This window comes from Ovis canadensis, chromosome X, assembly GCF_042477335.2.
Source record: "Ovis canadensis isolate MfBH-ARS-UI-01 breed Bighorn chromosome X, ARS-UI_OviCan_v2, whole genome shotgun sequence".
NCBI lineage: Eukaryota > Metazoa > Chordata > Mammalia > Artiodactyla > Bovidae > Ovis > Ovis canadensis.
Genome location: NC_091727.1, coordinates 23,266,322 through 23,283,690, shown reverse-complemented (window position 1 = coordinate 23,283,690; position 17,369 = coordinate 23,266,322). Strand labels below are relative to the sequence as shown.

Below are 17,369 nucleotides of genomic sequence, written 5' to 3'. Positions count from 1 at the left end.
GGACAGGGACGTAATAAGGTGGGGGAGACTCTTCCCAAAGTTGAAGGGGAGGACTCATAAGGGGTTGAACGGATATTGGTCATGAGGACCAATGATAAGATTTGTTGAGGATGGAATCAGCTGTAACCCCAGGTTACGATAGGACTTGAGGATATAACTTTCCTGGAAGTACAGACTCCTAGGGGGTAAAAAAATACCTTAAAATCTTGATGGACTCTGCATTGTACATATTTAGCTTAATCCATAGAGTTGTCACCCATCTTATCCATTTTTGGAAGCCCCTGTGTTGGGCTAAGGAAACAGGCACATCCTAGTAGTTGGCACACTCAAGTTTCCAGAAAATTTGAATGTCTGGGTGAGCAATGGGAGGTCTGCCTGGTTGTGTGTGCCTTTGGGAGGACAGCTAGGCCTGAAGAAAGCCAGCCTTCTGCAAGATGGTTACACTTAAGTGATGGTGATGCATAAGGTCCCTCTGTGACCCTTGCCCTGGGTCCCAGTCATGCAGCTCCAAGGCATAGTTTGTGCCCATCCCAGCCCTTCTCACTCTGTGCACTGTTTGGGTTTTGGAGGTGTCTCCATTGTCTGCTAGACCACAGATTGCTTGATCTTGCTGCCACTCCCCGCCAGCTGCCAGAGCCTAGTCATGTTTCTGGCATCTCACCAAATGGCAATTAATGAATGCACTTGTCCTCTTTTGCTAATTTCAGCCTTTCCTGAAGGCTCTGGTATCTGTTAAGATTGTACTAGGTCTTCCCACTAAATGCATTTCTTACAGCTGCATTTTCTTTTCTTTGTTCTGTAGTTACATGGCAATGACTTTTCTCCTGTTTTGGATGCGACATTTGTAATGGTGGCTCGTGATTCTGAAAATAAAGGGTAATTGCTGTTTTTTTTTTTTTCCCTATTTCTTCTTTTTTCCTGTTCTTTGAAAAATATAAAATATATATTTTTCAAATATCTGGAGATACCTGAAAACTGGAGAGAAAACTTTAATAAATCTCTAGATTTATTAGATTTAATTAATTAAATTTCTAGATTTATTCTAGATCTAATAAATTTCACTCAGTTTTGTCCGACTCTTTGCAACCCCATGGACTGTAGCCTACTACGCTACTCTGTCCATGGGATTCTCCAGGCAAGAATACTGGAGTGGATTGCCATTCCCTTCTCCAGAGGATCTTCTGAACCCAGGGATTGAGGGGCTTCTGCATTGCAGGAAGAGTCTTTACCATCTGAGCTACAGGGAAGTCCTTAAATATATTTTTCAAATATCTGGAGATATGTGAAAACTGGAGAGAAGACTTTGATAAGTTTCTAGATACCATCACCTAAACTTAAGAGTTTTGACCTTTTGCCATATTTGCTTCTTTTTTAAAGGTATATTATTTTCTGTGTCATATTTTAAAGCAATTCCAGATATAATGACATTTCACCTCTAAATACCTTAGTGTAGACATTGCTTTAAAAATGAGGATATTTCTTAAATAACTACATTACCACTAGCACACCTAACAAATAATAGTAAGTACTTAATGTATTCTAATAGTTCATATTCACTTTTCCCCAATTACCTTTTTAATGATTTATTTAAATCAGAATTCGAACAAGGTCCACTTACAGCATTTGATTTTTATGTCTCTTAAGTCTGCTTTTTTTGTTTGCAACTTTATTGAGATATAATTCACATATCATGCAATTCACTGATTGAAAGTGTTCAGTTTAATGGCTTTTAGCATATTCATAAAATTGTGCAGTCTCTTCAGTCTGTGTTAATCTGTAATGGTTGTGTGCACCCACCTGTCCTTTACCCCTTCTCATGAAGGGGGCAAAAGCCCAGATTCATTGTTCTATACAGCGTCTCACTCTCTGGATTTGTCTCATTGCTTCTTCATGGTATTTTTTTTTTTTTAACTTGTTTCAGTATCCCTCGTATTTTCTGTAAATTGAAGTTAGATCTAAAAGCTTAGTTAGATTTGAATTCAGTGTATTTGGTGAGAGCACTTCCTAGGTGATACTGTCTCTACTGTATCATGTCAGATTTTCCCACTCATAGTAAAGGTAAGATTAGTGTGTGGGTTCAAGTAGCAACAGACTGATCTTTCCATTATGCACTTCAGTTTATCCTCTTACGATCAACAATAATCCGCAGGTGTAGTACAGTACAAGATGTATCCCATGTACATCTTACAAATAGCTGGTTTCCCATCAGTCTTCCTTCAGTGCTTTTAATCTCCTTTGCTGATTAGCAGTTTAATCATTTTCATTAGAGGATATAAAATGATTCTCAAATTCTGACATTCTTTCTGTATTTGTTAGCCAGAGATCTGTAAAGAAGACTTTTTCTTTACCAGCTAGGGCAGTTTGGTTTGTCAAGGAAAATCAGGATCAGTGTTTCATTCTTTGCTTTATTTACACATTTACTAGCTAGTGATGACATGACAGTTTTTCTGCCTTTTAAGAAAGTATCACTGTGAGTTCATGGATTTTAATATAGGAAATATATTTCAGTAAATTGCAGCCATTGTTCTTCCTGTTCCTTGGAATGAACATCTTTGGTCAGTGGGAACTCCTTTAAGCTGCCTCCTGTGATGAGCTATTTTTACGTTTCCTAGTCTTTGATAACTTTCTGCTCTCTGGTACCTTGAACTTATCCTATACATTTCCTATCCCAGGCCTGGTATCAGCTATTTCTCCAAGGAGTCCTCAGGTTCCTTTTAATGGGAAATTGGTAGTTAGACACTGAAATCTGGGCACTAGAACTATACGTTTTTATTAGTTTGTCATTGTTTCTAGGCTTTTTCAGTGAACAGAGCTTGAATGTATGTTAAAAAGAAAACAAAAAACCTCATAAATTTATACTATCATTTCCAAGTCAAGTTTAGCTATACATACTTTAAAGCTTTCAGTTCAGTTCAGTTCAATCGCTCAGTCACGTCCTATTCTTTGTGACCCCATGAATCTCAGCACACCAGGCCTCCCTGTCCATCACCAACTCCCGGAGTTCACTCAGACGCACGTCCATCGAGTCAGTGATGCCATCCAGCCATCTCATCCTCGGTTGTCCCCTTCTCCTCCTGCCCCCAATCCCTCCCAGCATCAGAGTCTTTTCCAATGAGTCAACTCTTCACATGAGGTGGCCAAAGTCCTGGAGTTTCAGCTTTAGCATCATTCCTTCCAAAGAAATCCCAGGGCTGATCTCCTTCAGAATGGACTGATTGGATCTCCTTGCAGTCCAAGGGACTCTCAAGAGTCTTCTCCAACACCACAGTTCAAAAGCATCAATTCTTCAGCATTCAGCCTTCTTCACAGTCCAACTCTCACATCCATACATGACCACAGGAAAAACCATAGCCTTGACTAGACGGACCTTAGTCGGCAAAGTAATGTCTCTGCTTTTGAATATGCTATCTAGGTTGGTCATAACTTTTCTTCCAAGGAGTAAGCGTCTTTTAATTTCATGGCTGCAGTCACCATCTGCAGTGATTTTGGAGCCCCCCCAAAATAAAGTCTGACACTGTTTCTACTGTTTCCCTATCTACTTGCCATGAAGTGATGGGACCGGATGCCATGATCTTCGTTTTCTGAATGTTGAGCTTTAAGCCAACTTTTTCACTCTCCTCTTTCACTTTCATCAAGAGGCTTTTTAGTTCCTCTTCACTTTCTGCCATAAGGGTGGTGTCATCTGTATATCTGAGGTGATTGATATTTCTCCCAGCAGTCTTGATTCCAGCTTGTGTTTCTTCCAGTCCAGCGTTTCTCATGATGTACTCTGCATAGAAGTTAAATAAGCAGGGTGACAATATACAGCCTTGATGTACTCCTTTTCCTATTTGGAACCAGTCTGTTGTTCCATGTCCAGTTCTAACTATTGCTTCCTGACCTGCATAGAGATTTCTCAAGAGGCAGGTCAGGTGCTTATCTTTTCTTTCTTACATCGAATTCTTAGTTCCTAATGCTCGTTATACCCAAGACATTCAAACTGGGAAAAACTGTTTAATTATGTGTGTGGGAGTTGGGGTAGCAGGGAATGTTACAGGATTGCTATTGTACAGCATGGAGTCTGGAGGCCTATGAGAAGTCTAATTTGTTTCAAAAATTTGAGTTAGGAGTCTTCAATGATAAATCTCTTTTGCTGCATGGAAAACTGACTTGGAGACCCAAGTTAAGAGCAAAAAATCCCTTGGTGACTCTTATCTGAGTGAAGTATCCACCTGTCTTCTCTATCTCCTCCAGCCACTTCCAGCTGACCTGCTGCTCCTAGTGGCTGACCTGGGGCTCCTTTTCCAGCGCTGAAGGCATTACTTAAAGTTTCTCACCCAGCTGATGCATTCTAATTTTCCAAGCTGCTATTTCAGTACTTTTGTTTCCATTTTTGTTTCATCCAACCTTTGGATTCTGCCATAGTGAAGGATTATCCCTTTTCTCCGTGTTTTAGTTTGAAAAATTTGACACCTACAGGAATGTAGAAAGAATAATGCAATGATCACCCATATACCCTTCACCTAAGTTCTCAAATTAACATTTTACCACTTTTACCTTACTCTTGCCCTTTTTCAGTAAATACAAATATATACACTTTTCCTCATGTAATTGTTTCAGAGTAAGGTTGAGACTACTTTACCCATAAATAATTCAACATGTATCTCCTAAGAATAAGGCGATTCTCCTATATAACATTACCAACTTTATTATACCCAAGAAATTTAAGTTATACAATTATTGTTTCTAATATCTGATCCATATTCAAACGACGCCAGTTGTCCCTAAAATAGTCTTTATAACCTTTTCTCTTGAGTCAGGGTATGATTAAGGAGCATGTATTGTACGCTCTTGGGGCTTCCCTGACGGTTCAGATAGTAAAGAATCTGTCTGCAATGAGGGAGACCTGGGTTTGATCCCTGGGTTGTAAAGATCCCCTGGAGGAGGGTATGGCAACCCAAGCCAGTATTTGTGCCTGGAGAATCCCCATGGACAGAGAGGCCTGATGGGCTACAGTCCATGGGGTCACAGAGTCAGATACAACTGAGCGACTAAGCACACATTATATGTTATTATCTTGTTTCTTTAAATAATTCCTCTTAAAACAATCCCCCTGGCACTTTCTGTCTTTTAAGACATTGACTTTTTAAACTTTTTACTGAAGTATAGTTGGTGTACAATACTGTGTTAGTTTCAGGTATACAGCAAAGTGATTCAGTTATGTATCTCTCTCTCTCTCTATATATATATATAGATAGACTTTTTCAGATTCTTTCCCTATATAATTATTATAAAATATTGACTATAATTCCTTGTATTATACAGTAGGTGCTTGCTGTTTATCTATTTTATGTATAGTGATATGTATATGTAAATCCCAAACTCCCAATTTATCTCCCCCCTTTCCCCTTTGGTAACCATAAGTTTGTGTTCTGTTTGTGAGTGTTTCTGTTTTGTAAATAAGTTTATTTGTATCTTTTTTTAGATTCCACATATAAGGGATATCATATGATACTTGTCTTTGGCTTATTTCACTTAGTATGATAATCTCTGGGTCTCTCCATGTTGCTTCAGATGGCATTATTTCATTCTTTTTTATGGCTAAATAATATTTCTTTCTGTTGTTTTCCTCTGTTTCTTTGCACATCGTCTTTATCCATTCCTCTGTTGATGGATACTTAGGTTGCTTCCATGTCTTGGTTATTGTAAATAGTGCTGCAGTGAACATTGCAGTGAATGTATCATTTTGGATTATGACTTTCTTTAGGTATATGCCCAGGAGTGGGATCATTGGATCATATGGTAGCTCTGTTTTTTAGTGTTTTAAGGAACTTCCATACTGTTTTCCATAGTGGTTGCACCAGTTTACCTTCCTCCCAACAGTGTAGGAGGGTTCCTTTTTCTCCATACCCTTTCCAGTATTTACTATTTATAGACTTTTTGATGATGTCCATTCTGACCTGTGTGAGGTGATGACCTCATTGTAGTTTTGATTTGCATTTCTCTAATAATTAGCAGTGTTGAGCATCTTTTCATGTGCCTTTTGGCCATCTGTGTGTCTTCTTTGGAGAAATGTTTATTTATATCTTCTGTCCATGTTTTGTTGTATTGTTTGTTTTGATATTGAGCTATATGAACTGTTTGTATATTTGGAGATTAATCCTTTGTCAGTTGTATCATTTGCAAATATCTTCTCCCAGAATGTAGGTTGTCTTTTCATTTTGTTTATGGTTTCCTTTGCTGTGCGAAAGCTTTTAAATTTGATTCAGTTCAGTTCAGTTCAGTTGCTCAGTTGTGTCTGACTCCTTGCAACCCCATGAACTGCAGCACGCCAGGCCTCCCTGTCCATCACCAACTCCTGGGGTTTACCCAAATGCACGTCCATTGAGTTGGTGATGCCATCTAACCATCTCATCCTCTGTCGTCCCCTTCTCCTCCTGCCTTCAATTTTTTCCAACGTCAGGGTCTTTTCAAATGAGTCAGCTCTTCACATCAGGTGGCCAAAATATTGGCGTTTCAGCTTCAGCATTAGTCCTTCCAATGAACACCCAGGACTGATCTCCTTTAGGATGGACTGGTTGGAGCTCCTTGCAGTCCAAGGGACTCTCAGGAGTCTTCTCCAACACCACAGTTCAAAAGCATCCATTCTTCGGCACTCAGCTTTCCTTATAGTCCAGCTCTCACATCCATACATGACTACTGGAAAAACCATAGCCTTGACTAGATGGACCTTTGTTGACAAAGTAATGTCCCTGCTCTTTAATATGCTGTCTAGGTTGGTCATAACTTTCCCAAGGAGTAAGCATTTTTTAATTTCGTGGCTGCAGTCACCATCTGCAGTGATTTTGGAGCCCAAAAAAATAAAGTCTGCCACTGTTTCCACTGTTTCCCCATCTGTTTGCCATGAAGTGATGGGACCAGATGCCATGATCTTAGTTTTCTGAATGTTGAGCTTTAAGCCAACTTTTTCACTCTCCTCATTCACTTTCATCAAGAGGCTATTCAGTCCCTCTTCACTTTCTGCCTTAAGGGTGCTTAGGTCCCATTTGTGTCTTTTTTTGTTGTTGTTTTTATTTCCATTACTCTAGGAGACAGATCCAAAAAGATATTGCTTCTATTTATGTCAAAGAGTATCTTGCCTATATTTTCCGCTAGGAATTCTGTAGTACTTCACCTTACATTTAGGTCTTTAATCCATTTTGAGTTTATTTTTATGTATGGTATTAGAGAATGTTCTAATTTCATTTTTTTACATGTAGCTGTCCAGTTTTCCCAGCACCACTTATTGAAGAGACTGTCTTTTCTCCATGGATGATATGTTCTTGCCTCCTTTGTGGTAGATTAATTAACCATAAGTGCATGGGTTTATTTCTGGGCTTTGTATACTGATCCATTGATCTATATGTCTGTCTTTGTGCCTGTACCATATGGTTTTGATTACTGTAGTTTTGTAGTATGGTCTGAAGTTGAGAAGCCTGATTCCTCCAGCTCTGTTTTTCTTTCTCAGAATTGCTGTGGTTAGTCAGAGTATTTTGTGTTTGCATACAAGTTTAAAATATTTTGTTCTGATCCTGTGAAAAATGCCATGGTAATTTGATAGGGATTGAATTGAATATGTTGATTGCCTTGAAAAGACATTAACATTTTTGGAGAGTCCAGGCCAGTTGTCTTACAGAATTTTTACAACGTGTTTTTGGCTATTTCCTCATAATTAGAGTCAGGTGAAACATTTTGACAAGTGGCCATATCCTTTTTTACAATGTGAACTTTCTAGTGTGCAGATCAGTCTGTCCAGAAGGCTCCCCTGATTGTTCCAGAGCCCTTATGTGAAGCTGTCAGTAGCATTACCTAAAATGAAAATCTTCAGTTTTTTTTTTTTGGGGGGGGTAATGGCATGTCTTAAAATTTTTTTCTTTTTTCTCTTTAGTCCGGCCTTTGTAAATCCACTCATTCTTGAAAGCCCAGAGGAAGAAGAGCTCTTTCAACAGGGAGAATGTATGTTAATTTGTTCTTAATAAGATAGAATTTAAAAAACATATTAACTCTGTTGTAGAGGAAATTAAGAGTATGTATGGACTCCTCATACCAGTCAAGTGTCCAAAGAGTCCATTCTTTGAACAATTTTATTGATCATACAATATTAAGTAATTTGTTTTTTTTACTTTTGATGAAATGCGAGTTGTCTCTTAATGAAATAACTGCTGGTTGGGGCTGTAGGTCAAGGTGATTATAAGTGATCTCACACTGAGTTGATATGATTTCCATCTGAAAGCAAAAAAATCACTGGAAGTTTTATGTAGCCTTAGGAGCCTTCTTTGGGATAAATATACAATTTCCAGTGGGCTTTTCAAAATCTGGAAATACTGTGTTTTTAGGGTCCTAGGCAGCCCTGGACAGGAACCTTGTGCTGTAGTGTGGTCCTTCTGATCATAGCTCTTATTGTCCCCTGTTGCAGTGAACAAGGGGAGAAGGGTCGCCTTCAGCTCCACGTCATTACTGAAAATGGCCCCCACTGCCGAGGAGAGGACAGCCATACATGAGATGTTTCTTAACACGCTGGATCCAAAGTAAGTTAGGATGGTGAGATTTTGGGTTGGGAAAGTAGGCCTTCTCCAGAGCTACACTTGCTCGAACATATTGGGTGGTGGTTGGAAATATTTTACTTTTCCGTAGCAGAGCCAAGGCATTGACAGGGTTTCCTCCACCTCCATTTGCACAGGACTATAAGTTTTCGAAGTCGGGTTTTGCCTGCTAATGCAGTGTGGATGGAGAATTCAAAACTCAAGAGCTTGGATATTTGCCACCCTCAGGTATTGGAACTTAGTGAAGAATCTTCTGAACAGGATAACTAGGACTCATGACACTCATCTCAGATTTGGCCTGCTTTTCAAGACTGTCCTCTGTTCTGTGGTATTGTTAATTCCTTATTCTGTAGATTTGGATAGTCACAAGCTTGTATTTATTAATATTTATCTTATGTCCTATAGGAGCGGAACATTTTCAATCGAATCTTTGGTGGTTTCCTTATGAGGAAAGCATATGAACTTGGATGGGCTACTGCTTGTAACTTTGGGTGAGTTAGATTTAAGGTAGTCTTAACTCCTGAGAAGCTGTTTATACTACCACACTCAGGGAAACATTTTGGACCAGTCTAAATGAGTTTGGTAATATATGGTGTTTTTAAATAAATGCTACACTGGTTTCAGATGGGTTTGTTTTTTATTTAAAATTTTTTATTGGAATGTAATTGCTTTACAATGTTGCATTGGTTTCTGCTGTACAATGACATCAATTAGCTATAAGTATGCATATATTCCCTCCCTCTTAAGCCTCCCACTCCACTCCCCTTCTCCCTCTCTAGGTCATCACAGAGCAGAAAGCTGAGCTCCTTGTGTTATAAGCAGTTTCTTACTAGCTATTATTTTACATGTAGTAGTATATATATTGGAGAAGGAAATGGCAACCCACTCCAGTGTTCTTGCCTGGAGAATCCCAGGGACTGGGGAGCCTGGTGGCTGCAGTCCATGGGGTCGCACAGAGTCGGACACGACTGGAGTGACTTAGCAGCAGCAGTATATATATGTCAGTGCTACTCTTCCAGTTTGTCCCAAACTCTCCTTACTCTGATCTTCATTTTAGAAGGTTCTTGCTCTGATGCTGTCAGTTAGTACATTAAAGACCCGCTGAGAAAAAGGGGTGATGACATGCAGCAGGGAAAAGATGATTTTGGCACTGATCTGAACACAGTGTCATCTCTTACAGTTCCTTATTGGTGTGATTATTTCCTCCTCCTCTAGGTTTATTCTTTGATCTTTTAAAGTTTGCTTTAGAGGATTATTAGGGAAAAACTAGAGATCAGCTGAATTTTGCAGTTGACCCCATGTATTATCTTTCCCCGATAGTGGTTCCCGACCGTTTATAGTTGCTGTGGATGATATCATGTTTCAGAAACCTGTTGAGGTGGGATCATTGCTGTTTCTTTCCTCACAGGTAGGTGTGTGATGAGACAGGGAAATATAATCTTTTATTATTTGGGCATAAAAGAGAGGCTTTTGTATTCTAAAGCCACCATTTGTCTTATGACTGCTTTCTTCCCTCTTCCTGATGCAACTAACTATCATGTCCCTAATCACTTAGGTCTGCTTTACTCAGGGGAATTACATTCAAGTCAGAGTTCACAGTGAGGTGGCCTCTCTTCAGGATAAAGAGCATATGACCACCAATGTCTTTCATTTCACGTTCATGTCGGAAAAGGAAGTGCCCTTGGTTTTCCCTAAAACATATGGAGGTAAGTGACGATGACTGCTTGTCCCTAACAAGGGGAACTTTCAAAGATAGCTTTCTCCTTTTAGGTTGTTGTAAGAAGTACTCTGATGCCCATCCGCCCGAGTGCATGTCTTTAAGGGATTGTGCTTTTGAGATTCTGCAGCCCTGAATGTCAGGGTGCCTCATGGCCCTCGGGTGGCCATTGCTGTTCTGCCTGCCTGGCCATTGTCTGAAGGGCTGGTGCCAGTGCAAGCAGCCACTGGTGGTTAGGACTGGTCCTGCCAGGGCTGGAGTTGAGGCCCACTCCCTGGGGTATGCGGCCCATTCTCTGGCCCAGCATTGCATGCCTGGTGTCAAGTTTGCATTCCCATTGCTATCCCAGGGTCCCAGGTGGTCTTGTGTTTGTACAATAATTTTCTTAGGTTTCCCCAGGGTTCTCTCTCTCTTGTGTTCCAGAGTCCATGTTGTATTTAGATGGGCAGCGGCATTTCAAATCTATGAGTGCACCAGTGACCCTGAAAAGGCACTACATGGTCGAGCCCTAGGAAGACTGCACTTGTTGAAGACCAGCACCCCGCAGTGACACAGTGCCGGATGAAGGCCTAAGCGAGTGTATCGGTTTTAGTGTTTATTCTCATCTTCCATGGAGATGAAGGATATATTCGGCTTTTAGGATGGTCAGAAAAGAGGAACGAGAAATGGCTGGGTGGGGCAGAGGGAGAAAGAATTATTGAATAATAAATACTTTTAAGAATTTAAATTGTGAAGCTACCATGTTGCCTCCTGTCTGTTCAGGAAATGAGGGCAGAATGCCTTTTTATGTGGCTGGACACACTCTTTTTTTACACATATTGCAACTATCAGTCTACATGGTTTCCTGCCCAGGCATTTGGAGGGCATTTGTTAAACCTGACCTGAAGTGCAGTTCCCCTATGTTGTTTAAATCCTATGTACCCTATGTGATTCCTTTGTAATTTTACCTCTTTCTATTTCCCAGCTTTGTTGTTAGCAGAGGACAGATGAAAAGTTGAAGTGAAGGGATTCAACAAAAGACACTGCATTTGTAAGAATCTGTGGGACACTTTAGATCGGAAACCATACCAAGAGGAGGAGTTCACAGATGGTCTAGGTCAGGAGATGCAGGACCAAATGTTCCTTCTTCCACTCACCTGACAGCTCTTCAGTACACTCTGCTAGGGGCTAGGAATCTTCTATCTGATGACAAAATATGAACAGTAATGGTAATAGCAGCTGCTTGTGCTTCTGGAGCTTGCTCTGTGCTAGATAGGCATTCTGTGAAGTGCGTGATGTGTATCAGCCCATTTGCTGCTTTCACTGACACTGAGGTAGGCTGTGTAACCCGCTCATTGGGTTCGGGCACTCAGGAATCTGAAGCACAGAGAGGTTAATAACCTACTCAGGCTCCTTCAGCTGGTCAATGGTGCTGCTGGGATTCATAACCAGGTAGTGTCGGGCAGGGTACTGCTTTCTGGGAATGTAGCAAGGGAGGTTATGCCCAGTATCACAGAGCCACCTTGGAACCCAAAGGGACGTATTCCCATGAGTCTGCGGCCAAGACCCAGTTTATTCTTTGATGTGAAGTTGATCAAGTACAGAAGAGAGAAAAACCATGCTGCACAGAGGGGGAAAAAGTCACCTCTGAAAAGATGTTCCCAGCAAATAAAAAGTGTGGGTTCCAGAATGGCTGTCACAAACTTGGCTCTCTGCCTCTGAATCGGCTGTAGTACTTTTTTTAAAAAAATTCTATTAATGTTTATTGAAACCACAGTTACATGAATGAGTACTTCTGGCATAAATAGTCATGGGAACAAACAACTGCTCTGGAGGTGGGCATTTGGACTCATGGCACCCAGTGTGTGCTACATTGTAAGCTTGCTTGCATCTGCCTTCCTTCCCCTGCCCCCGCCCCCCTGAGCTGTATTATCAATACTACCATCCTGAGTTTCACCTGGCCCTTCAGTCCTGCATTTTGCAGATCTACCTATAACCTGGTGGGGTCCCTGAGCTGCTTGGTGGGAAGAAGGGACAGCCCTGCGAAGTTGTCTGAATGTGTTAATAAGCAGAGTTCAGTTGAGAGACCCACTGCATGCTGATACATAGATTGTACATTATGCATTTAGCCACTTATTGCTGTACACGGAAGCTTTTGCAAGAAGTTTTCTTCCTGTTGTGAGAAATGTTACAGTTAATATCCTAAAGCTAAAACATTTAATTCTTAAGTTGTTTTCTTTGGAAAATTGTTGATAAGTGATCTGTATGTCAAAATAGCATGCATAAGACTTTTAATATGTATTTCAAGTAATTCTCTAGCAGTTGTACACATTCATTTAACTTTTTAGCAATTTTCCTGAATTTGGCTGAATTTTAACCTTTTATTTTTTTTAAAGATTTTTTTTTTTTGATGGGGACCATTTTTAAAGTCTTTATCCAATTTGTTACAGTATTGCTTCTGTTGTTTTTTATGTTTTGTTTTTTTGGCTGCTCGGCATGTGGGACTCTTACCTCCCCAACTAGGGATCAAATATGCACCCTTGTTTTGGAAGGTGAAGTTTCAACCACTAGACCACCAGGGAAGTCCCTATCCTTTAGTTTTAAAAACATCTTTGCCATTTCTATAGGTGAAAAATGACATTTGTTAATTGCTTTCTTTGAATTCTACTGAGATTGAACTTTTAAGTATCGTCTTTTTTTTTCAGTTAAATAACTTGAGTAATTTTGGATATCAGGTTTTAAGTCAAATTATGTTGTCTACCAATAACAGTTTTAATATTATAAGAGCTAGAGATTTTTATGTTTAATACAGGACTTTAAGAAGATGAGATGAAGCAAACTCTGAAGGATACACTGTAGGTTCTTGGTGTTCAGTGTTTTGTCCCTCTTCTGTAAGGAATAGCGGACTTTCAGCCAGGACCAGCCCTGCTGCTGGTCTAGCGCAGAACTTCCTAAAATGGGTGGAGCATAGTTTTATATCGACTAGTCCATGTGCCCCATTTTACATCAGGCATTATTACCATGTTCTTACTTTTTGCTCAGGTAGTTCTTCACTGGTAAGTCGTCAAGGATGATGTCTTTTAGTTTTCTTAAGAGTTCACTTCACATTAGTGTACTCTGCACTGGGTTGTGTGTGTCCACATGAGGCTGTGGCTCCATTTCTCGTGGTAACCAGACTGTTCTATGTGGCTATGTGTTCCCTTTGCTACCTGCATTCTCTGTATCTTCTGCTCTTTCTCCTCTCTGGGAATAGAGTCAGTAACTTGATTCCTGAAGAACTGAAGGTTGCCCTCCACCCAGGAAATTCACCGTTTTATTTTTCGTTTCTGAGTTTGGGCAGAGAAAAAGACTTGTCATCTTTCAAAAGACACGTTTGATTTTGTGGCATGGCTGGGCTCATCTGGGAGGTTCTTTTGCTCTTTGTGGTGTTGGCTGGCATCACTCAGGCAGCTGTGTTCAATCAGGAGCTCATCTGGGGCTAGAACAGCTGGCCCATCAGCTGGGGCTGTTGGAATGGGTGGGGGCCAGTCAGGCCTCTCTGAACAGACTAGTTGAATTTCTTACATGGTGTCTTATGGGCTCCATGAGCAACCAACCAGATTCCTAGCTCCTAACTGTGTTACCATCCTGCCTCTCAAAGTTATTTTTGTGAAGAGTGATCATGGTGTCATGGAAGTTCCGAAAGTGAGCACTGGAAAGAAGCTACCAGTTGAATGATTGAGAGGTCGCTGGTAAGAAAAAAAATGGTTTCAAAAAGCAGTGGTGTCTAGGGCTGGGTGGAATGAGGCTGAGTAATTCCAAGCATCCAACTCTTTTCTGGGTGAAGTCCTTGAACCCTGGTGAGATGCTCTTTGATAAACATTTTATGTGTTTATATTATAAACAGTTTAATAAAATTTATGAGATTTTATAAAATTTCCTATATTTTATTTACAAGAAACATTGGGAGGCACTGCATCAGATACCCCTCCTCTGGTAGTTTATAATGCATATTAACTTAAATCAGACTTTGAAAAGTAGGGCCATTAGAACAGCTCTTTAACTTTTTAAATCAGCTTTTGTGAAACTTATTTGATTAAAGACTTTGTTGTCGTCGTTAATACCTATGACTAAATGGAACATATTAGGTGTTTTAATAGCTTTTACAAAGCCATGATTATACTCTGTATTTTGTAACCTGAAAAGGCATATGTATATTGTCCAAGGGGGAAAATATGCCCTATTTTGCTATGGAGAATCAAGTATTAGTATTATGTTTCTTAACAAATTTATTTATTTTTATAATTTTTGTGTTTTTTTTCAACACCAAAAACAGTTTGTATTGGGATATAGCCAATTAACAGTGTTTTGGTACTTTCAGGTGAACAGCAAAGGGACTCAGCCATACATATACATGTATCTTAAAAACAAATTTAGAGCAGCATTTTAGATCTGACTGACTTTATCACTTTCCAGTGTTGGCAGTCTTGCCTTTTTTTTATGTTTACTTATTTAGTCTATTTTGATTTTTGGCCTCACCACATGACTAGCAGGATCTTAGTTCCCTAACCAGGGATTGAATCCATGCCCTTGGCAGTGAAAACAGGGAGTCCTAACCACTGGACCCACAGGGAATTCCCAGTCTTGGTTATAAGTTTTTTATCTTGAAAGTCGCTCAGTCATGTCTGACTCTTTGTGACCCCATGGAGTATACAGTCCATGGAATTCTCTAGGCCAGAATACTGGAGTGGGTAGGCTTTCCCTTCTCCAGGGGATCTTCCCAACCCAGGGGTTGAACCTAGGTTTCCCTCAATGCAGGCAGATTCTTTACCAGCTGAGCAGGAGTGTAATTTCTTGCTGTCACTGCTGATATTTTATAAAACATTAACACGTAGCAGTGCATTTAACTTAAAATTCTGAGTAGCTCAGCTGGTAAAGAACCCTGGTTCGATTCCTGGGTTGGGAAGATCTTTTGGAGAAGGGATAGGCTACCCACTCCAGTATTCTTGGACTTCCCTGGTGGCTCAGACAGTGAAGAATCCATCTGCAATGTGGGAAACCTGGGTTCGATCCCTGGGTTGGGAAGATCCTGTGGAGGAGGGCATGACCACCCACTCCAGTATTCTTGCCTGAAGAATCCCCATGGACAGAGGAGCCTGGCAGTCCATGGGGTCACAAAGAGTCAGACATTACCTAGCGACTAAGCATGCATACACACAATCTTCTAGCATTATGCCCCATTTATAGATGTGAAGAGGAAGGCAGAAGGAAATACATTAGGAAGCTGGTGAAGGTTAGTTTATAAGATATTTGCGTCTATTCTGATACAGAGAATACAAGTTATTCAATTTCTGTACAAGAGCCTCAGGCTCAAATTCAGTGATGTATGCTTTAATGTGAAAATAGTTGCCAGTTGTTTACGGGCCTCTGCAGTGGCTGAGTGGAGAAGGCAATGGCACTCCACTCCAGTACTCTCGCGTGGAAAATCGCATGGACGGAGGAGCCTGGTAGGCTGCAGTCCATGGGGTCGCGAAGAGTTGGACATGACTTAAGCGACTTCACTTTCACTTTTCACTTTCATGCATTGGAGAAGGAAATGGCAACTCACTCCAGTGTTCTTGCCTAGAGAATCCCAAGGACGGGGGAGCCTGGTGGGCTGCCGTCTTATGGGGTCACACAGAGTCGGACACGACTGAAGTGACTTAGCAGCAGCATCAGCAGCAGTGGCTGAGTGGTGAAGAAGCTGCCTGCTAAGCTGGAGACATGGGTTTGATCCCTGGGGCAGGAACATGCCCTGGAGGAAGAACTAACAACCCACTCCAGTATTCTTGCCTGGGAAATCCCATGGACAGAGGAGCCTGGTGGGCTACTGTCCATGGGGTCACAAAGAGTCAGACACGACTAAGCATGCATGCACGGATTCTTTATTTGGTTATATAGAATCCCATGGCAACTTGTATTAACATATTAATACTAATGTGCAGTGTGGCAAAATATCAGTCACAAGATGTAATCATAAAATTTTTATATACGGCTAACACATATTGGATTCTTAGCACTGTGCTGCTGCTGCTACTGCTGCTTAGTCACTTCAGTCGTGTCCGACTCTTCGCGACCCCATGGACTGCAGCCTACCAGGTTCCTCCGTCCGTGGGATTTTCCAGGCAAGAGTACTGAAGTGGGTTGCCATTGCATTCTCCGTAGCACTGTGCTAATGACATCAAAATGTATTTTCTCACTTAATCCTTACAATCAGCTTTTGAGGTCAACACCATTATTACCCACTTTTTCAGATGAGGAAAGCGAGACAGAGAGGAAACTAACTTGCCACAGCTTATCTTGTAACTGTATAGAGGTAGGAGTAGGTGCTGTAGACCCACACTATGTCTAGAAGCTTTACCACATAACATTTTCTCAGCTAGTGTGATAAGAGTTAACTTGTGATTTATATATATGTAAATATGCATTGGAATATAATTGGACCTCAACCATAAGTACTCTTGCCTGGAAAATCCCAAGGGCGTAGGAGCCTGGTAGGTTGCAGTCCATGGGATTGCGAAGAGTCGGACACGACTGAGCGACTTCCCTTTCACTTTTCACTTTCATGCATTGAAGAAGGAAATGGCAACCCACTCCACTGTTCCCAGGGACGGGGTAGCCTGGTGGGCTGCCTGTCTATGGGGTCGCACAGAGTCGGACACGACTGAAGCGACTTAGCAGCAGCAGCAGCAGCAACCGTAAGAGACGAGGATGGTTGACTTATTTGGGACATTTACAAGAAGTATTTAGTTTTGGCTGTGCTGGGTCTTCATTGCTGAGCAGGCTTTTCTCTAGTTGCAGCGAGCCGAGGCTACTCTCTAGTTGGAGTGCATGGGCTTCTCTTGTTGAGGAGAATGGGCTCTAGGATGTGTGGGCTTCAGTAGTTGTGGTTCCTGTTCTCTAGAGTACAGGCTGAGTAGTTGTGGTGTACGGAATTAGTTGCTTTGTCATGAGAGATCTTGGATCAGCGATCAGACCCATGTCCTCTGCATTGGCAGGTGGATTCTTTATAACCGAGCCCCCGGGCATTTAACTTGCTCTTAGAGACAAACTTTTGGTACAGTTGTGATTGACTCTCTAAAGTGACTTGTGAA

At 41.0% G+C, this 17,369-nt stretch overlaps 1 protein-coding gene across 1 annotated transcript in view; it reads left to right on the top strand.

Annotated features, from left to right (window-relative positions):
- ACOT9 (acyl-CoA thioesterase 9) overlaps positions 1-11,005 on the top strand; it is a 31,139-nt gene extending 20,134 nt beyond the window's left edge. Inside the window, exons 8-15 of the mRNA XM_070291456.1 lie at positions 803-876; positions 7,907-7,974; positions 8,435-8,546; positions 8,699-8,789; positions 8,967-9,052; positions 9,882-9,969; positions 10,117-10,267; positions 10,702-11,005. Coding sequence (XP_070147557.1) covers positions 803-876; positions 7,907-7,974; positions 8,435-8,546; positions 8,699-8,789; positions 8,967-9,052; positions 9,882-9,969; positions 10,117-10,267; positions 10,702-10,790 — 759 coding nt within the window. The 3' untranslated portion in view covers positions 10,791-11,005. The remainder of the gene's footprint in view (positions 1-802; positions 877-7,906; positions 7,975-8,434; positions 8,547-8,698; positions 8,790-8,966; positions 9,053-9,881; positions 9,970-10,116; positions 10,268-10,701) is intronic.
- The last annotated feature ends 6,364 nt before the right edge of the window (positions 11,006-17,369 follow it).